This window comes from Zootoca vivipara, chromosome 8, assembly GCF_963506605.1.
Source record: "Zootoca vivipara chromosome 8, rZooViv1.1, whole genome shotgun sequence".
In the NCBI taxonomy this organism is placed as follows: Eukaryota; Metazoa; Chordata; class Lepidosauria; order Squamata; family Lacertidae; genus Zootoca; species Zootoca vivipara.
Genome location: NC_083283.1, coordinates 13,226,876 through 13,248,790, shown reverse-complemented (window position 1 = coordinate 13,248,790; position 21,915 = coordinate 13,226,876). Strand labels below are relative to the sequence as shown.

At 44.5% G+C, this 21,915-nt stretch overlaps 1 protein-coding gene across 2 annotated transcripts in view; it reads left to right on the top strand.

Moving 5' to 3' along the window:
• FER1L6 (fer-1 like family member 6) overlaps positions 1 to 21,915 on the top strand; it is a 127,472-nt gene that overhangs the window by 32,842 nt on the left and 72,715 nt on the right. For both annotated transcript variants that reach the window (XM_035125519.2, XM_035125518.2), the window contains exons 8-16: positions 403 to 559; positions 1,091 to 1,277; positions 2,879 to 3,071; positions 4,347 to 4,696; positions 5,775 to 5,883; positions 11,982 to 12,168; positions 16,897 to 17,017; positions 19,069 to 19,169; positions 20,818 to 20,908. In XM_035125519.2, coding sequence (XP_034981410.2) covers positions 403 to 559; positions 1,091 to 1,277; positions 2,879 to 3,071; positions 4,347 to 4,696; positions 5,775 to 5,883; positions 11,982 to 12,168; positions 16,897 to 17,017; positions 19,069 to 19,169; positions 20,818 to 20,908 — 1,496 coding nt within the window. The remainder of the gene's footprint in view (positions 1 to 402; positions 560 to 1,090; positions 1,278 to 2,878; positions 3,072 to 4,346; positions 4,697 to 5,774; positions 5,884 to 11,981; positions 12,169 to 16,896; positions 17,018 to 19,068; positions 19,170 to 20,817; positions 20,909 to 21,915) is intronic.

The following is a 21,915-nucleotide window of genomic DNA, read 5'->3' as shown; positions in this document are numbered from 1 at the left end:
GGTTTGTTCTTCATTTGCTCACATAGCTGCCAAGTTATCCCTTTTTTAAAGGGATTTTCCCTTATGCTGAATAGGCTTCCTCGCGAGAAAAGGGAAAACTTGGCAGCTATGTTTGCTCATCTGATGTGCTGCTAAGAAGTCACAATGGGAGGGTTTTGTTTTAAGAAACAAACGACAGCAAAACAGAACCTTGACAGGCAGGTTAAGAACATTTTAAATAAATGAAATACATTTACTTTCCAGAGTGTTGCCAATTTTGTTCATGGAGCGGAAAGAATAGTTATTGCTGGTGATTTGCTGGCTGCTAATGCACGTGTTTCTCTCCCCCTCCCCTTTCCCCAAGAGGCAGAGATTTCAGAAGCTCTCCAGTGGATCATTCACGCTTGTATGTTTCATTTCCAGGTCATCAGTTTTGTGACAAGTGGGCCCTCCTCACAGACCCTGCGGACATAAGGACAGGAGCCAAAGGATATCTGAAGTGCGACATCAGCGTTGCAGGGAAAGGAGACACGGTGCAAGCCACTCAGAAAGCAAGTGATGCAGAAGAGCAGATAGAGAAGTACGGCCACAACTTAATTACGATCTTGCAGGCATTCTGACTCTGACATATATAGATGGCAGTCGCAATGCAAAAGCCTGGGGAATGGCTTCACAGTGGCTTCTCTCAATTGCTATCTTACTTAGGTAAAGGTAAAGGGACCCCTGACCATTAGGTACAGTCGTGACCGGCTCTGGGGTTGCGGCGCTCATCTTGTGTTAACCACCTTGGGTGCTTTTGCAGAATGGAAGTGTATGAATGAATGAAATTGAAATGAAATTAGCAATTGCATAAGTGACTTTTAAAAGGTAAATAGCAGGCATGCCCTCCATTAGGATCAGGGCTGCAATGGGAATGGGAATCCCCATTCCCAGAGTCCTGATCTGGATCAGCCCCTTCCATACTTGCTTTTTTTTAAAAAATTAAGAAATCTACATAATTACTTATTGCGTGAACAGTATCTTGTCTAGTTTGCTCCTAAGTCTGAGTAAACTTTTTTTAAAAAAATCACTTAGCTTTCTTCAGAGAGGTGGTCTTTTTCTTTTTCTGCAGGAACCTCTTGATTCCCAAAGGATTTCCATCAGAAAGGCCTTGGGCCAGATTTTACGTGAGAATCTACAAAGCTGAAGGGCTTCCCAAAATGAACTCAAGCATCATGGCCAATGTAACAAAAGCCTTCATGGGCGACAGCAAGGACCTTGTGGATCCATTTGTGGTGGTCACATTTGCAGGTCAAATGGTAAGTGGGTCATCGTGATCACAAGTGCAACCTTTTCGTGTTGGTTGATTAGCTGCTTTGTCACCAGGCAACGGGCTGTCAGGATTCTTTGGCATATGCTCTGACCATTAATGTGGTATAAAACATAATGATGGTGATGGTGATAATGTTGTTGTTTAGTCGTGTCCGACTCTTTGTGACCCCATGGACCAAAGCACGCCAGGCTAATAATAATAATAATAATATACTTATAACCCATGCATCTGACTAGGTTGCCCTAGCCACTCTGGGCAGCTTCCAACATAATAAAAACCACAGAAAACATCAAACATCAAGAACCTCCCAATACAGGATTGCTTTCAGATGTCTTCTAAAAGTTACGTAGTTGTTTATCTGTTTGACATCTGACGGGTGGGGGGAAGGGAGTGTTCCCTGTAACTTCCCTGCCTTGGATCCCTGTAACTTCACTTCTCACAGTGAGGGAACCATCAGAACTCAGTGTCCAAGGTGAACGATGGGGATGGAGATGCTCCTTAAAGCCATTTAGGACTTTAAAGGTCAACACTAGCACCAACCAATCAGAGTTTGTAACAAAGAGGGCTGGAACATAATCCAGATCAGATTGGGATTCCTTGCAATATTTAATCCCTTTTGTTTTTATTGTGTTTGCATGGTACAGTATTTGACACTGGTATGACATCAGTACACATAGCTGGCAATCAGTTTTATGACACCAAAATGTATTTTGCTAGCATTGTACACCAAAAGGTGGATTCGTTGTGCTAGGGTGTCAGAGCACTATGATCCCCTTACATTGGTAAACCTTAGGATTCAGTATGACCTTGAATCCATCATGCAGAATACTGACAATCTGGAGGCACCCCAGGCTAGGAGTTATGCACCCATCAAGTAATTTAATAGTGGGAACATGGAATGTCAGAGTTGGAAGGGATCTTGAAGGTCATCTCTTCCAGGAATCTTGCAGCTACAGCAACCCTGACAGATGGCTGCCCATCCTCTGCTTTAAACACCTCCAGCGAAGGAGAGCTCATCATTCCCCTAGACAATCTGTTCCACTGTCAAACTGTTCTGAAGGTTCCTTTGAAAAATGCTTGGCCAACCTCTGCTTCTGTGCCATTTCCACCCAGCTCGTCCTTTACCCACCTTCTCTTTTGCAACAGGCTCTTCACCCATGGCAAAAAAAACCTCCACCTCTGCGCTCCTGTTCTTCACAGCTTGCACAAGAAACGTGCATTCTGTCAAGACAAGTGCTTGCCTGGTGTCAACAGGCAGGCCGTTGCAGAGTACAGGCACTGCCACATCACAAGACAAAGCTCTCACACATGCGAAATGGGTGTCATGTGGCACTTGTAGCAGTGCCAGTTCCACTGACTGAAGTGGTCGAGGGGATGTATTTTGGGGAAAGGTGATCGCGTGATAATAGCCATGCAAGATATTACTAACATGTGAGAATTGCTCCAACTCTGCAATCCTTAGCACTAACATGCACAGGAACAGAAGAATAGTGCTTCCCCCCTGGTAACATCTGAAGGTGATTTTGTGTGGGTGATTATGCACTAGCCCCGTTGATCCCTCAACTAACCCACAACTTTTCATTTTAGGGCCGAACTACAGTACAGAAGAACTGCGCCAATCCTGTGTGGCACGAGCAGGTCATCTTTAAGGAGATGTTCCCCCCTCTCTGCCGAAGGGTTAAAATCCAGGTGTGGGACGAAGGGAGCATGAATGATGTGGCCTTAGCCACCCACTTCATAGACCTGAAGAAGATCTCAAATGAACAGGATGGAGATAAAGGTGAAGAGCTATGCATGGTTCAGTTTTAAAAAGACAACTCTGGACTGTTTAAAATGTCTGTGCTATAGAGACATTTCTGGTCCCCTCTCTCTTGCCCTTGAGGATGAGCAGAACCCAAGTCTGAGCATCTTTGGAAGGGCAGTAAAGCCTTTCAGAAGGAGCCAGCTTCTGAAGGCCAACTCTTCTTTATATCATTGCATTGTTTCGGAAGGTGGTTTGGAGAACCTCTTTCCACCCGAGATAGGAGAGAGGGCTTGTAACAGCACGTGGCAATTCAAATCCCATTTTGTGAAATAATGACGTTTGGATTTGGGGATTGAAGATAAAATGTTCATAGAAAGTGGCTTTATTATAGGGTGTTACACTGGAGTGGATGAAGCAAATAATGTTTATGTATAGCAGACAGACGAAGAATCTTTAGCTTAAGTTTCTCTCTCTCTCCCTCTCCCTCTCTCTCTTAATTACTTTTCTATTCCTTTTTCTTTATCTCTGCCTCTCTCTCTCTTTTCTTTCTCTTTCTCTTTTTTGCCTCTGGAATAATGTTTTAGTTTGGACCTCCCTCCCCCCCCCAAGATTTTTGTATATCTCTTTATGGGACACAGATTGTGCTGTGGGTTAAACCACTGAGCCTAGGGCTTGCTGATCAGAAGGTCAACGGTTCGAATCCCCATGATAGGGTGAGCTCCCATTGCTCGGTCCCAGCTCCTGCCAACCTAGCAGTTCGAAAGCACGTCAAAATGCAAGTAGATAAATACAGCAGGAAGGTAAACGGCGTTTCCGTGTGCTGCTCTGGTTTGCCAGAAGTGGCTTAGTCATGCTGGCCACATGACCTGGAAGCTGTACGCCAGCTCCCTTGGTCAATAACGCGAGATGAGCGCCACAACCCCGGAGTTGGTCATGACTGGACCTAATGGTCAGGGGTCCCTTTACCTTTATATCTCTTTATAAACTCGAATAGAATTTATTTTCAAAAAACACAAATCAAATTTTGTTTGAGCAATCTCTGGAATAATTAGTTGTAAAAAAAAAAACCCTTGCCTAAATGTTTTATTATTATTTTCAACAATATTGGGGTGCATTTAACCCCAACTATTGAAGAAGGGTTAAATCTCTGTGTGTAATTTTAGTAGTGGTTAAGTTGAGGAATTTGCCTCTTCAAGCAGCAAGCTGCTATACCTACCCAGAATTCAGCTGGTGTACAGATGCCTGCCTGACCATGTTCCCTCCCCTCCCCAGTCATTCCTTTGACATTTGTTGCATATATGTCTTCTTCAGGGTTCTTGCCTACCTTTGGGCCTGCTTGGGTCAATCTTTACGGTTCCCCCAGGAACCACACCCTGATGGACGATCACCAAGAGCTCAACGAAGGTTATGGCGAAGGCGTCTCTTTCAGGGGACGGCTCTTGATCGAGCTTGCAGTGGAGATCCTCTCTGGGGGAGCCCACGAATCAAAGTTTTCAAAGATGATCAAGGAAATAAAGCTCCCTTCCAAGGACAAAGACTCCAAAGGCTCAAAAGGATCGGGAAAAGACAAAGACAAAGGAGCTGAAGATGGAAAATCGCCCCCTTCGGATAAAACGAACTCAACAGATGTGGAGGTGGAGCCTTTTGATGTGCTGCCTGAGGTAAATTTTCTTAAAAGTTGCTCAATTTGAAAAGTGGATCTCATTTACAAGGTTGACCCATAGGCTGTGGTCCTCCATATGTTATGGGACTCTAACTCCTATCGGACCCAGCCAGCATGGCCAAGGGCTTGGAATTATGGTAGTCCACAACATCTGTAGAGCTTATGGCCTGTCTGGTTTAGAAACCACACCTTCTTCCCCTCCCCACCTCACCTCACAGATCCCTGGTCTGTGTAGCTCTATAAAGAGTCAGAGGATCTCTCACAGTTCGCAGCATTCACATGAAACGCAAATTCCCAGAGTGCATTATTTCAGAGGCCTCTGGATGAGGACGTGTTGTGCAAGGTAAAGGTAAAGGGACCCCTGACCATTAGGTCCAGTCGTGGCCGACTCTGGGGTTGCGGCACTCATCTCGCATTATTGGCCGAGGGAGCCGGCATACAGCTTCCAGGTCATGTGGCCAGCATGACAAAGCTGCTTCTGGCGAACCAGAGCAGCACACGGAAACGCCGTTTACCTTCCCGCCGAAGCGGTACCTATTTATCTACTTGCACTTTGGCGTGCTTTCGAACTGCTAGGTTGGCAGGAGCCGGGACTGAGCAACGGGAGCTCACCCCGTCACAGGGATTCGAACCGCCAACCTTCTGATCGGCAAACTCTAGGCTCTGTGGTTTAATCTGTGGTTGTGCAAGGTATGAATGGCAAAAGCTGACAGCCACAATCTGAACTAGCCACAAGTTACCATTGATAGGTGTATTCCTACGGTTAACACAAATTCAGCCATCGGAGTGGGCTGTCGATTCAAGACAGCATCAGATTAAACCTGCTCAGAAATTTGACATGATGCAAGACTAAAATGGATACGGCTCTTGCAAGTTCCTCTTTATAAGGCATTTGAGCCAATGCAGAGAGCTTTATGTGCAATAAATCAAATTTGTTCTTTTTCCTCCCCACTGCTCTTTCTTTCTTTCTTTCTTTCTTTCTTTCTTTCTTTCTTTCTTTCTTTCTTTCTTTCTTTCTTTCTTTCTTTTTCTTTCTTTCTTTCTTTCTTTCTTTCTTTCTTTCTACCTGCTACCAGATCCATGAGGAGCAGTTTGAGGAATTCCTTCTCTTTGGGGCCTTTTTTGAAGCTACAATGATCGATAGGAAGGTTGGAGATAAACCAATAAGCTTTGAGGTGTCTGTTGGTAAGTGGGGGGGGGGAGAGAGAGAATGTTCCTTGTGTGTTTCTCCACTGTTACCCTTATCTTTGAGGGAGAATGTAGGAGGAAAGCTACTATCTTCTGTGTGGAATGAGAGCCCATGATAATAGCGGCCATAAGGTCCCTCTGGATGAAAGCCAGAGTGGAGAGTGTCCACACTGTTTGGACGGCTGAGTTTTGGATCCAAACGACTGGAAATAGATGCTTTATCTGGTGTGTGTGGATGTTGTTATTTCTACTCCTTTATTTCTGTGTCAGGTATTATTCTTTCTCCTGTTTAGTTTTAAGCTGCTAAGTTTTAAATTGCTTTATTTGTAGTGTTTGATGCAAAACTTGTATGGGTTGAATTTCTGGGTATGTATTTATTGATATTATTATTTATAATTGTATATTATAGACATGGGGACACGGGACGCTCTGTGGTCTAAACCACAGAGCCTAGGGCTTGCTGGTCAGAAGGTTGGTGGTTCGAATCCCCACGGCGGGGTGAGCTCCCGTTGCTCGGCCCAGCTCCTGCCAACCTAGCAGTTTGAAAGCACGGCAAAGTGCAAGTAGATAAATAGGTATCGCTCCAGTGGGAAGGTAAACCGTGTTTCCGTGCGCTGCTCTGGTTTCTCCAGAAGCGGCTTAGTCATGCTGGCCACATGACCTGGAAAAAACTGTCTGCGGACAAATGTCAGCTCCCTCAGCCAGTAAAGTGAGATGAGAGCCGCAACCCCAGAGTCGTCTGCGACTGGACTTAACTGTCAGGGACATATATATTTGAATTTGAAAATTTCAGAAACAGGCTGGAAAGAGAAGTTGCTGAATTGCAACTCATTACCAAGCTTAAAACCATGGAGAGACCTGGTCTGAATAAGGACATTGGATTGTTATCTCATTATACATGATAAAGCTTTCTTTAGCCATCTCACCCCTTGCTTTTCCCTGTAAGACCAATTGCAGTTGTTAACAGTCGTCAACAGGTTTACCACTCCTATCAGCCAATCACCCATTCCCACCACCCTTCTGAGTAATACCCCTCCCCACCCTCTGACTATAAGTCTGGTGACTTCTGTTTCAGTGTATCTGAAGAAGTGTGCATGCACATGAAAGCTCATACTATGACAAACTTAGTTGGTCTCTAAAGTGCTACTGCAAGGAATTTTTGTTTGTTTGTTTGTTTGTTTGTTTCGACTACGTCAGACCAACACGACTACCTACCTGTAAATATATTTAAATTGTTATACTTAAATTGTTGACTTGATTGGTTGTGAACCACTTTGGCCAGTTTTGTGGGAAAGTGGCATACAAAAAAACAGGAGGTGGTGGTGATATGGTTGAGAATCTACAAGCTGATGTTGCTATCAAACTGATTTATCTGACTGCGCTTGTGGGTCGGGGGGAAATTTAGAGGATCTGGTGTAAACCTGGAGCCACATCAGCTTTTCCTCTTTCAAGCTCTGGGCCATGGAAGCAGAATAAGGATGTTGGATCTTCAGTGGTGGGGAATACTGATGGGTGTACTAAATTCTGTGAGCAGGAAGGTCATTGAAGTGTAGGTGGGTTCCCACAAGGTACGACACAGCGATAACAGCAAGAACCTTTATTGAACTACATAACTGGGAAACAGGGGCAAAGCAACTGCTTATATACATTCCTGAAAGCCTGGGCCACTCCCACTCCCAACGTGATTGGCTGGCTAAACTTCCAAGCTGCGAATCACGACTCAGAGTTCAAGGGCCAATGGCAGAGGCCCAAATCCTGAATTGTTCTGTGATTGGACATCATGTATCGAATCAGAGCACAGGAGCTCAGAATCCTTAGTCCAGGCTCAAGCTCAGGCAAACACAGACCACTGAATACATAACAGTCATATATCTCAGCAACTTTGCCTTGCTGATTTTTGTGTTACAGCCATAATGGACTGGTGAAGCTCTCCTACAGGCATTAGTTTAAATCAGGCATCCCCAAACTTCGGCCCTCCAGATGTTTTGGACTACAATTCCCATCTTCCCCAACCACTAGTCCTGTTAGCTAGGGATCATGGGAGTTGTAGGCCAAAACATCTGGAGGGCCGCAGTTTGGGGATGCCTGGTTTAAATTCATGTTCTCCAACATCAAAGGTAGACTTGTCACTATATTATTCTAGCAGCAAAATTCAAAGTGAACTTGGAGGACCCTACTCAATTGAAACCTCTGTGGGAATTTTGAGAAAACCCAAAATTGTTCCATTAATAGGGGCATTTCAAAGGGCTCCTCCCAGATGACCTATTTATTGAGCATTCCACCTGATTTGCTTGCACAAAGCTTACATGGAGCTTAGATTGTATCCAGTCTTTAGTGAGCAGTTTGCAGGCAGATTATACGACACTCAGTACTTGCCCTATCTGAAGAAGTGTGCATGCACACGAAAGCTCATACCAAAATAACAACTTAGTTGGTCTTTAAGGTGCTACTGAAGGAATTTTTTTATTTTACTTGCCCTAATTCGCTTGCATCTTGTTTATACACCTTTCTGTTAAACATCCATTCGTTCCATACTTTTCAATGCATTTCCTTGTCACTTTCCTAACTGCAAAGAGTCTGATACTTTTTAAAAGTGGACTTGTTGTGCAGGGGCAACAGAGTACTTGGATCCATTGTAAATACACAAACCTAAATTTTGTGGCATGCTCTTGAATCCCTCCTGCAAAATAATAACAATCTGGAGGTATTCTTAATATTTGGCGAATGTTAGGAATCATAGAACTGTAGAGTTGGAAGGTATCCTAAGGGTCATCTGGTCCAACCCCCTGCAATGCAGAGGCTCGAACCCGTGACCTTCAGATTAAGAGTCTTATGCTCTGTTGACTGAGCAATCCCAGGAATCTAGGTTGCCAATGAACTCTGCTGAGGTGAATTTGGACGTGCCTTCTCTGGTGAGGCGTATCTGGGAATTCTGAGGAAGGTTAAAAGAATTTAAAGAGCATAAGTGGCATTTCTCAGGGAATTATTTCATTTTGCTCTTTTTTTAGTAGTAGTGTCTGATGACTGTGTTACATCACATGTCAGTGTTTACCTTCTAGGCTTGGAAAATGTGAGAATGGAAGTCAGTCTTCTCTCTCTTCCGCTCTACTGTACTTCTCTCTCTCTCTCTCTCTCTCTCTCTTGAAGAAGTGTGCATGCACACGAAAGCTCATACCAAAATAAAAAACTTAGTTGGTCTTTAAGGTGCTACTGAAGGAATTTTTTTATTTCTCTTGAAGAAGTGAGAGGATGCCATGGTTGCTTTGTCCTGTATACAGTCATACCTCGTGTAACGTTTGCTTCACATTGCAGCTTTTCAGGTTACGAACGCAGCAAACCTGGAAGTGTTTACTTCCGGGTTCGCCGTGCACATGCGCACAGAAAAAATCTGCACGCTTCACACATGCGCAGAAGCGCTCTATTGCGCTTTCCGCACGTGCAGTAGCAGCACTCTACTTACGGACTTTTCGGGGTGCGAACAGCACCCTGAAACAGATCACACTCATAAGTAGAGGTACCACTGTATTGTTGTTGTTGTTTAGTCGTTTAGTCGTGTCCGACTCTTCGTGACCCCATGGACCATAGCACGCCAGGCACTCCTGTCTTCCACTGCCTCCCGTAGTTTGGTCAAACTCATGTTCGTAGCTTCGAGAACACTGTCCAACCATCTTGTCCTCTGTCGTCCCCTTCTCCTAGTGCCCTCAATCTTTCCCAACATCAGGGTCTTTTCCAAGGATTCTTCTCTTCTCATGAGGTGGCCAAAGTATTGGAGCCTCTGTATATTGCTTAATAAATCACTTGGGATGTTACACTCACACTCCACGATCATTTCTGCTATACTCTGCTGAGTGAGCTTGCACATGTCTTTTGATACGTGTTGCAAGTGCGCACCGGGACTGATTTGTGAACGTCCTGGGCTGCACTTCATCAGGAAGACGCCTGGAGAGGTCTGTCTCATTCCGGGAGCTGTGTGTGCCCCCCAGGGCGTGTTCAACAGCAATGTGTTACAAAGCATATTGCCTTTGTCTCACTCTCTGAGAAATCAGATACACTTCCTAGTCAGCAAAGGTTTTGCTCTTTTTTATTTTTTATTGCAGATGCCATTTCTCAGTCATAAATATAGTGTAGGAACATCAAACACGCTCTGATATCCTGGTTTTCCTCCTAGGTCAGGTTGTTCTCAAACTGTAGCACAATAGGCAAAAAAAAAAATGCACAACTTTCAGCAGGTAACTTTATTCACTCAATCCATCTTGATTGCGGTCAAAGACCATACAGCAAAATCAACAACAGAAACATACGCTTCATCAGTATCAAGAGGTGGATGTAATTAGAAATTTCCTGTTGAATTTTGCAACAGGCTTGGTGATAGTCAGATCATCATCGGCAAGAAGATATTTAACATAAGGTTCCTGAGCGGCCAAGTAATTTCCTTAGTATTGGTTGGATTAGCTCTCTTTAGCTCTCTTTGGGTATCGTAATACAACAGGCAGTACAGTGGTGCCTCGCAAGATGAATTTAATCCGTTCCGCGAGTCAATATGTTTTGTGAAAAATTCGTCTTGCGAATCGCGTTTTCTCATAGGAATGCATTGAAATTTCTTTTTTTTGCCCATAGGAACGCATTAATTAAATTAAACTGCGATTCGCAAGACGAATTTTTCACAAAATGAATTTGTCTTGCGAGTCACCATCAGATCGCAAGACGCCTTCGCCTTGCGAAAAATTCGTCTTGCAGGGCATTCGTCTTGCGAGGTACCACTGTATAGAAGGACATGCCAAATGGATTCAATCTCATCAGAGTTGCAAGGGCATCATCTTTGTTCAACTGGGATGTCATGATATCTGCCCTCTAATAGTGATTTTATTAGTTTTTGCACCACTATAAGACAGGCATTACAGATGAACATCCTAACTTCTATTTAAGACCAGAAAGCAGACTTAAGGAAGACTCCAACAGGTCATTAAACCGCAGGGAAGTTCTTACATGTTTCCACTTCGACCCTGCCTTGCTCGACCTGGGCTATACCTCCCTGTTTGTTTGCAGTGGCAGCGTAACACCTTTATCATTCTCCATGTTCAAGAACCTGAGTGTTTTTCCCCCCTGATAGATTGGGTGTCTAAGGGAAAGCCTCCTAAGCAAACAAGGCGGTGTCTAATATTTACTCAAGCATGGACTTGGGAGAGACTGGATGAGAAAGGACTTCATTTGTGTATTTGCACAGCAAAGAGTAATAAAACCTTTGAGCATGAGAAGAGTCCTGTTGGACTAGGCCAAAGACTCACCTAATCCACAAGCTTGTTCTCCCAGTGGCCAACCAGAATCTTATAGGAAGCCAGAAGAAGGACCTGGGTGTTATAGCATCCTCCCTACTTGTGATCCCCAGAAATTGGCTGCCCCTGAAAGCGAAGGTGGACCATAGCCATTGTGGCTAGTAGCCACTGATGAACTTGTCTAATTTTCTTTTAAGACCATCAAGGATGTTGTATAGGAGGAATCTTCAGAAACAGGGTCAACTAGAGGAAAGCTTTTAAGAATTCAAAACTCAAACATTATCCATAATATCTTGTGTGTGTGTGTGTGTGTGTGTGTGTGTGTGTGTGTGTGTGTGATCTAGTTATAATCTGGTTGTGCATATTATTATTTTGAATTGATTTTTATTAATTTTCCAAATTTTAAACAAATTAATTCAAATTTAAGACCAACTTAACAATTGTCTTTCCACCCCCCACCTCCAAGATGCTTCTTCTCCCTCCTTCCTTTCACTGCTCACAGTAAAATACTTTTTCTTAATTTCTAATTTCTTAATTTCTAATACTTTCCCATCCATTCCTATTTCCATCGATCGTGCATGTTCAATTCCTGTTTAGACATTCACCCAATTAATCCCCCAATTAATTAAATAGAATTAATTCCTTTCTCGATTCATATAAATCATTAATCCTAATTTCAAATGGTATTTCCTCCAATACAACCTAACCTTCCTATATTTATGCGTTCACAACATTCTGACTTTCCAGTTGTGTTTAAATGCTTTGGTCCTGGATGTAGCCTAATTCTGTTACCCCTCTCCCATATTTGGTTTGCACCTCTAGGGAATTTTGGCAATGTTATTGATGGAGTGTCACCTGGATCTGGGAGCAAGAAGAAAGGTCATGAGGGAGAGGAGGAAGAAGGTACCCCTCTTCTGCATGAGGGAACAGGAGAAGCTTCACATGACATTGCAGTGCCGCTGGTATCTACCACACACCCAGAGAAGCCGCTCATCACTGAGGGAAACAGGTAGAGCCTAAAACACTTACCTTATAGCAGGCATCCCCAAACTGCGGCCCTCCAGATGTTTTGGCCTACAACTCCCATGATCCCTAGCTAACAGGACCAGTGGTCAGGGATGATGGGAATTGTAGTCCAAAACATCTGGAGGGCTGAGGTTTGGGGGTGCCTGCCTTATAGGCTTCATTAAATCTCTCTCCTTGACTTGCACCTCTAGAGATACAGGTCTTTCCTAAGTAGATATGGACAAATCTGTCCATTTTCATCCGCCCAATTTCTCATTTCCCCCAATCTTTAAAGTCAGTTTTGCACATTTCTGTTGCAATTCACAATTTATTAATTTTTTTCCTATACAGTGGTACCTCTACTTACAAATAACTCTACTTACGAATTTTTCTACTTACAAATGGAGCTCCGTCCGCCATCTTGGATGTGGTTTAGATAGGATTTTTTTCTACTTACGAATTTTTAGATAGGGTTGCTTCGACTTACGAATTTTTTCTCCCAATGCATTCCTATGGGATTCGACTTACAATTTTTTTGACTTACAAATGTGTGTTCGGAACGCATTAAATTTGTAAGTAGAGGTACCACTGTGTGTGTGTGTGTGTGTGTGTGTGTGTGTGTGTGTGTGTGTGTATATATATATATATATATATGTTGTCTTGAAAACAATCAGCATTTCCGTGCAAATTCCTTTGAATAAACACATTATGGTGTGCCGTTTTGACATTACAAATCTATTTGTGCGATTTCTATAAAATAATGCATTTTTGTACATCATTTTTTTTGCTAATCAATGGATTTTAAAGCACACTCCCCCCCTCTATATATATACACAAACACACTTTGTGTGGTTGGAGAAATGCATTGCGACATTCAGAAGATTTCTAAGGACGTTGGGTTTTGGTTCGCATGTTGGCTTGAGAAATGCAAATTAAGTAGTTTCTCATTAAAATGTAAACAAAATTGAATTCATCCATATCCCTACGTTAGTGGGGCCAGTTGCTAGGGGAGATGGCATGGGTTTTTTGGCCCAAATTTTGAGGGGACAAGAAAGTAGCATGCTGACCTGATAGCACAAATGGTAAAGCAGTCATACTGATGTATTGTGCAAATAGGGCCACTTCCTGAGCAATGAAGTATTTCATTCATTTATATAGCAAGGTTTATTACATTAAAAATCTCAATATTCGTTTTAAAATGATAAGAACAATAACATTCTTATTGAAACCAGAAAGCCTGCGTGTTATAATGATAGTAGCGTAACTGCAAGCCTTTGTATTACAGGGGTACCCAAGTTCCCCCATAATCTTGCTTTGATTTGTACAGGATTTGCAAGAATTCAGGGGCGTAGCGGGGGGGGGGGGGCGATAGGGGCGGTGTGTCCCGGATTCCACTCTGGGGCGGGGGTTACAGTCGGGACCCCACCCTGTGACTCCCAAGCCGAGCTCCTCCAGCCTCCCAGTAAAAAGCCCACTCGCAGCGCTGCTCAGCTTGGGAGTTGGGGGGCGCCAACGGTCACACCCTCCAGCTCCAGGGTGCCACCTGCCCGCTACGCAGAGCGAGGCTTTCTACCGGGTGGCTGGAGGCTCTGTTTTGAAGTTGCGGAGGGGCGCGATCCCCCTCTACGTATCACGCATGCGCAGCATTGCGCTGCACAAAACGGAGCCTCCAGCCTCCCAGTAGAAAGCCTTGCTCGGCGCGGCGCACCCACTGCGCTAGCGGGCTTTCCACCAGGAGGCTAGGGGCTAGAGGCTCCATTTTGAAGTCGCCGGGGGCACGATACCCCTCTACGTATCACGCATGTGCAACTTCATTACGTAGCGACGCATGCGTCATTACATAGCATGCACACTACGAGCAACGCCCCCCCCCCCCAGTACACGGCAATTTGCCACCCCGGGTGTGACACAGTGTTTTCCTCCGCCACTGCCAGCATTGGTCATAAGGTGATTCTGGTCTGCCCCAGCCATGGCCCTAGTGGTAACAATACACCATGGTTAAAGCAAACCATGGGGCAGAAGGGGGGGTAGCAGGGAGAACATGTGTCTGACTTATAACTTATAACACTCCAGAGGAGATTGGGAATGTGACATTTGCATTTGCTCCTAATCTCTATGCCTGATGCTATATCCCGAAACTTCAGAAAAGGCAGAGAGATGTGCTCTGAGAAAACAAAACAATCAGACGAAATCATTGCCAGCGATACTAGACTAGAAGAGAATGGTCTTTTAGGACAGTCTCCTGGTGAGAGAGATGAAAAGCAGAGGCTGTCAAGGATGTAGCTGCCGTCTCGCATGACAGTACTAGAGAATGTAGATGATCAGCTATTATCTTGGAGAGGCAGATGGTGGGTTTTTATGTATTCGCCTGATAGACATTCGGGTCTAAAATGGCTGCAATAAAAGAGCAGAAATCTGAAATTGCTTTGTATTAGCTGCTATGGTATTTGTCTGGTTCCACCGCTCCTTAATGACCGACATCTCTCTTTGATGTAGGTGCAAAGCTCTTTCAGATTTTGCATTTCCCCTTCCTTTATCGGATTCTTGTGGACAAATGAATTTATGGCATAAAGCAGGCATCCCCAAACTTCAGCCCTCCAGATGTTTTGGACTACAATTCCCATCCTCCCCGACCACTGGTCCTGTTAGCTAGGGATCATGGGAGTTGTAGGCCAAAACATCTGGAGGGCCGCAGTTTGGGGATGCCTGGCATAAAGTATAATAGAACTATGCTGCAAATCAGGTATAGGCTACTGGCAATCCATTGAGCCCCTAGTGGCCCCTAGCAAATTCTTATCTAGGTGTGGTAAAAATATTGCCCACAGACTCAATGTTAAATTGAATAAATGCTATTAATTTCCAAAAATTGTGGAAGAGACAGAGATTGCATGCTTGCATTTCCTTACTCTGGATGGTAGCTACAGTAAAACAAAGCTGAGCGTATAGCAAGATAATCAAGTGACCAATATGAAGCCTGTCCTTTCTTGGATTCTATCTCCTCTCCATTCAAACAGTGAGACTACAATCGATTGAATGGGGGGGCACCCAAAAAAAAATTACATGGCAATCAAGTTTCACAAAATTATTAAACTTTGGAGAAAGAGTTGCCCCCTCTGCTTGATGTCAGAATTGGACTCGGGAAACTGAGGACTCACCCCGAAATCAGAAAATAGTGTGGTTAATTCCGAGCCCAATTTGGACCCTGTTGGACGGGACGCGGGTTGCGCTGTGGTCTAAACCATTGAGCCTCTTGGGCTTGCCGATCAGAGGGTCGGCGGTTCGAATCCGCATGACGGAGTGAGCTCCTGTTGCTCCGTCCCAGCTCCTGCCAACCTAGCAGTTCGAAAGCACGCCAGTGCAAGTAGATAAATAGGTACCACTGCAGCGGGGGGGAAGGTAAATGGCATTTCCGTGCACTCTGCTTTCAGTCATGGTGTTCCATTGTGCCAGAAGCGGTTCAGTCATGCTGGCCACATGACCCCAGAAGCTGTCTGTGGACAATCGCAAGCTCCTTTGGCCTGAAAGTGAGATGTGCGCCACAACCCCATAGTCACCTTTGACTAGACTTAACCGTCCAGGGGTCCTTTACTATTTTTTGCTCTCCTGCTGATGCAATCAGGGGTGTCTTCCTTCCAGCAGGAGGTCTTCCTCTCTCCTCTCCTCAGCCTGCTGTTTCTCTTCCTTTCTCTCTCTCCCTGCATTCTGAGCACCAGGGGCAAAGAGGAATAGAGAAACACCCCCCCCCCCGGTGACATTAGCATCCAGGTAAGTAAGTGGCATGGAAGAAGAGAGTGGACCATTTTTATGAGTGTGCCACATTCCTATTCTGTTAATGAACAATTCCACTAGACGATCCTTGCGTGGCCCTCCAGATGTTTTTGGCCTACAACTCCCATGATCCCTAGCTAGCAGGACCAGTGGTCAGGGATGATGGGAACTGTAGTCTCAAAACATCTGGAGGGCCGAGGTTGAGGAAGCCTGGTTTACATTCATTGATGGAGCCTCCTTTTTGTCTCAAAGCTATTAAGTGTATGAACACTTTTTTGTATGCCTTCTCTGGAGCACTATTATGTAAGCATAATGCAACTGGCCTCTCGGGGGGGGGGGTATTACATAAAATCACAGGTGCCCCCTCCTGCTGAAATTCAGCCCTGGAGGTAGGGTTGCCAGACTCAATAGAGGACAGGACTTCTGTGCCTTTAATTGCCCTGCTCTCTTTTGAGTCTGGATACCTTAAAGAGAAACCAGCAGACCCTTTGCTTGGAAATTGAACATCCCACTGTCTCCAGCCAAACTGGTCGCTGGCACACTTGCTTTTTGTAGAAAATTTTATTTGGCAAGCAGTGAAGAAGAAAGAAAGAAAGAAAGAAAGAAAGAAAGAAAGAAAGAAAGAAAGAAAGAAAGAAAGAAAGAAAGAAAGAAAGAAAGAAAGAAAGGTGCACAGCCAGGACTTTCTAAGATTCAAGTGAAAAATAATGGAAGGGGAAAGCATTTTATCAGCCATTTGCAACTGAGGTGCCGCTGTAATCTTTCCGAGTATGTCCAATTTAAACAAAGAGATGCAGTTGAGTTCTGTGGATTCATACAAATCCGAAGAAAATGGCCTATCCATACAATCAGATTGCCTTGTGAATATATGGGAAGCAAATTGGCTGCATACTTGCACATCACTATACTTCATTCACAGATCCCCAAAAAACTATTGATGATGCTATCTCCTCTCTTTCCACAGAAACTACCTTTATTTGCCCTATGACGATAAGAAGCCCTGTATCTACATAAAGAGTTTTTGGGGTGACCAAACTTTCAGGCTGTATTTTTCTAACGTCCTCGAGAAAATGGCACATCTCCTGGTAAGCCTGCGGGAATATCGAAATAATGCTTCTCCAAAGCACTTGCTGAACTCGGGATGGAGGCATTTTTGCACACTGGAATTCTCTTGAGAATTCTCTTGCTTGAGTTGGCTTTGCAAATGGATGGAATATTCATAGACCTGCTTCTGCGGTGGTGTGAGAGAAGCTTGACAACACTTTAAGGTTTTGGTGTCAAAAAAAAAGTGGGTGGGGGAAAAGGTTTCTAACTCTGCAAGTGATTCCTGTGTATCATTTCTAAGTTTTCCTCAATTTGGTTTCCAGTGTAAAACATTGATTAAAATAGCAATGGAGACTTTAAACACAGTAGGCATTACTAAAATTACCAAAATGCAGATGGAGGGTTGTCTCCAACTGAGCTTTACTGAGAGTAGACACACTGAAATCAATGGACGTAAGTTCGTCATCTTCATTAATTTCAACGGGCCTTCTCTGAGTAGGACTAGCATTGTGTGGATGCCTGATGATCGTCTTCCAAAGCAACTACTTATTCCAAACTTAAAAATGGAAAGCATAATGCTGGTGGTCAACAAAAGAGGTTTAAAGACTGTCTCAAGGCAAATCTTTAAAAATGTAGTATAAACACTGACACTGGGAAACACTGGCCTGTGAGCGCTCCAGTTGGAGAACAGCCTTTACCAAAGGTGTCGTGGGCTTTGAAGAAACTCGATCTCAGGACGCAAGGGAGAAACATGCTAAGAGGAAGGCACGCTTGGCAAATCCACACTGTTATCAACTCCCGCCTGGAAACCAATGTCCCCACTGTGGAAGGACGTGTGGATCCAGAATTGGCCTCCACAGTCACTTACGGACCCATTGTTAAAATCGTGTTTATGGGAGACAATCTTACTCGGATACGAGTGATTGCAGAAGAAGAAGAAGAAGAAGAAGAAGAAGAAGAAGAAGAAGAAGAAGAAGAAGAAGAAGAAGAAACACATAACCATCAATTTCATTTTAAAAACAAATGGATGTAATAAAGCTACTGAGGTCCAGCTCCGAGGGTCTTCTGGCAATTCTCTTGTTGCAAGAAGTGAAGTTACAGGGAACCAGGCAGAGGGCCTTCTCAGTAGTGGTGCAAGAAATATTGGGAAACTATGCAGGTTAAAGAGTTGCTTCAGGTTGCTGGTCCCTCCCCCCCCCCCGGCCTCTCACCAGAGCCCTGATCCAAAGCATGTGTGGAGCCTGACTTTCTCCTCATCAGCAGGACTCAAAGATGGGTGGCCTCATGCTGTCAGATGGGCTCTGCACCTCTAGACTCCTGCTCAAAATTGCTGTTTTGCTGCTGTTTCTGCAATGGCACTCTTTCCATATGAGATTCAGGAAGCTAGTTGAGAGTGATGTTGTGCGGAATTCTATTTCTCCACTCAATATATTAGCAGAGGCGGGGAACCTGTGTCTCTCTGGAAGTTGTTGGACCACAACTTCCACCATCCCTGCCATTGGCCATGCTGGTTGGGGCTGATGGATTGGAATATAACAACATCTCAAGGATCTCAGCTCCCCCACCCTTGTCCTATACTATAGCATCACTTTCCAGGCTACAGCATCTTTACGTTAATAAAGGGAGAACTTTGCCAGTTTTGACGTTTGCATTGGAAAGGAAGGGGTCAAAGAGGCTTTGCATATTTTTGAGACTGCATGGGAGTGGGTCATGAGCCAGAGCCAAGATTCGGCCCTTGTTAAACTCAAAGTATGGCACATGTCAAAAATCGCCCGCCATCGGGAGACAGAAGATTGTTTATAACATGACATCTCAGCAGAGAATGTCCCCTTTCTGGAGACCTCTGACTTAATTAACATAAACTATGTTGAGTCTACAATGCATCAAGGAACTAATAAATTCACTTCTCAGTAAAAAAATGTGTCATACATGCCAATTAGCTGGAACCAATTATCGTTTATCACTTAAGCTAATTAGCCAGTGAAGGCTTCCCCCCCCCTAATAATTGCATTAATTGAAAGCAACTCTTGCCATTTCTGGTGACATTTATATGCTGTTCATGCAACTGTTCTCCCCATGCCCCATCCCTTAGGAAGAAGGTTTAGAGCAAGTGAGAGATCTGATCAAAGTTTCTGAGATTGCCTCAGAGGAGAAAATGAGGTCCACTTTAACGGATTTCATCAACCAAAGTAGGTAAGACTATCTACCGCAGAAGCTGACACTATACTTTATACTTGATTGTATCTACCAAAGTAGGTAAGAAAAAGTGTTCCTTATAGTTTCCAGGAGATGGGTAATGAATGAACAAGTAATACAAAGGAGGCTATACCAGGGATGGGGAATTTGTGGCCTTCCAGATCATGCTGGACTACAGCTCCCATGATCCTGCACCATTGGTCATGCTGGCTGGGGCTAATGGGAGTTGGAGTCCCACATCTCCTAGAGGACCACAGGCTCTGTGTCCCTGGGCTATACCGTAGCTGCTTTTTTGACAGCATAATCCTGTGCACGTCCGCAGCAGTAGATTTGGGGCACAGCGTGGGAACGCCAGGGGGGCCGTGGTCCCGGGTGCACAATTTTTAAGGGTTCGCAAACTAGGCGCCCCCAGCCTGGTGTTCTCAGCCTGCCAAGGGCCGTGTCTGCCAGAGGGGCTCACCCCTGTGTGGCTCAGCATGAACCTGCTTTGCCCTGGTGGGGTTGCTCCTGTGGGGTTGGCGGCAAAGGCTGGGCTGGTGTCCCTCCCCTGGCCCCTCTCTCATACACACACCCAGCACACACACCCTTCCCCTCTGGTGCACGTCCACCCGCCCCAGGTGCCAGCAACCAATGCTATGCCACTGCTGAGCTAGGCCAAAACTTGGTGCCCCCCGCAGTCCTCACGCCGTGCTGGGATTTGGGAAGGAGGTTCTGGCAGGGTCTCCTTTCCTCCTTCCTAAAGCTGGGCAAGCACTAACTAGGCTTTGGGAAGCGGGCAGGAGGACTCTAGGGCTGGATCTCTAGACACATCAAAAAACCGATTCTAACTGATCGCGTTGTAAACTTAATACAGAGAAATCCCGCTGGCAAAAGCTGGGACTCCACAGCATCAACAGATGTCACAGTGTTATGACACATATAAAGCGCTTTATCTTTACGAATGCAGCTGGGTCGTAGGACCCTGCCAGAGCTGTCGTGCCCCCTCCTCATAGCCGGGCAAGTACTTGCTGTGCCATCTCCATTCAGTGTCCAGTTTGGAGGTGGAACTGGTCACGCTGCCCTAAAACTGCCTCTGATGTCAACTCTGACATAAGTCTCGCTGAGTTCAGAGGGACTTATTCCCAAGTAAGTGGGCATAGGATTGCCACCTAACTTGCTCGCTTCACTTGGTGTCCTGTTGCAAAAAGCTGTTGCTGACTTAGGCTCCAACTTCATACGCAGATCTATCTATTTATTTTTTTCGATTCAGTTTCCGTTCCTCATATTCCAGCAGATTCATTACCAGATTGCCCACTAGGCTTTTGGAACATCGCACTCACTGGAAATAGATTCTGCAAAAATCTGCAAGGTCAAGATGCATAAAAAAGGACTTTGCTTGCTCAAACTTCGTTTGAGTACAATGGATGGGATGCAAAATAGCCACATATCCCCCAAACTAATTAATTTCATATTGAAATATTACCATACAAATTGCATTTCCACTTCTTTCTACTTCTCCCAGCAATAAATGATGCCTCCGTTTTAATATTACATTATGAATCTGAGCGCTTAGTATCTTCTGGCTCATCTGGCGGGTGAACTTGCTGCAGGAGAATTACGATCCATCGTTATGAAGATGCCATCTCTGACTGTGTCTTCATTTCAGGGCCTTCATTGCGAATGCTGAAAAGAAGCCCAAACTGATGAATCGGACGCCTTTGGATAAAAAGAGGCTGACGTTGTATAAGCAAGAATTGGTATGTGAGATATTTCCTTGAATACTAGATGCAATGTGCTATAAAGCTGCTCCATCTACCAAACCTCTTGAGTTCATGCGCCACAATTTGCATCTGGCTCACAAATAAAACCGGTGTGAGGTTTTAGGGCAACCAAGCAGTATATAAATGTTGTGAAATGAGCAGCGGTGACGTTATGACAAAGAGGCCACAAGTGCAGCTTTCATTTAAACAGTCATGGTTTCTCCCAAAGAATCCTGGGAAGGGTAGTATGTTAAGAGTTGTTAGGAGACCAGCATTCCCCTCACAAAGCGACAATTCCCAGAGTGGGTTAACAATCAACCGCTCTTCCCATGGAGAAGAGGAATTCCCACCTGAGGAATTCCCACCATGGAGAAGAGGAATTCCCACCTGAGAGGAATAGGTGTCTCTTAACGACTCCCTGAACAAACTACACTTCCCATAATTCTTGGGGGGGGGAGGAAGCCATGACTATTTAAAGTGGTATAACAGTGCTTTAAATGTGTGGTGTTCTTGTGGCCTCTATTTACTTAGTTCTGCAATTGTATGCCAACTAATAATATAATAATTATGCAAAAAAAACCTATTTGCATACAAAATAAGACATAGAATCAAAAGCTATGAAGACATAGAAATCAGCTCTAAAACTGCATATTCACCCCCCACCCCACTCAGCCTCCATGGCATAACAACAACAACAACAACAACAACAACAACAACAACAACAACAACAACAAACCCCGCCCTCCCCAGCCAAGACCGGGCTCGGGGCAGCTAACACCAGGTATAAAACAATTGATTAAAACACAGCTTAAAAACAAGATTAAATACAGCATTAAAAATGCAGCCGCATTTCAATAGAAACTCAAAAGCTGTTTGGGGAAGAAAAGGCCAAATCTTCACCAGGCCAACTATCCAGACTGGTCCTACATGGGCCAGAAAAAAGCCAGGGAAGTCCCCAAATATGAGTTCCGTCACAGAAGGAAAAAGGAAAAAGGGAGAGGGGG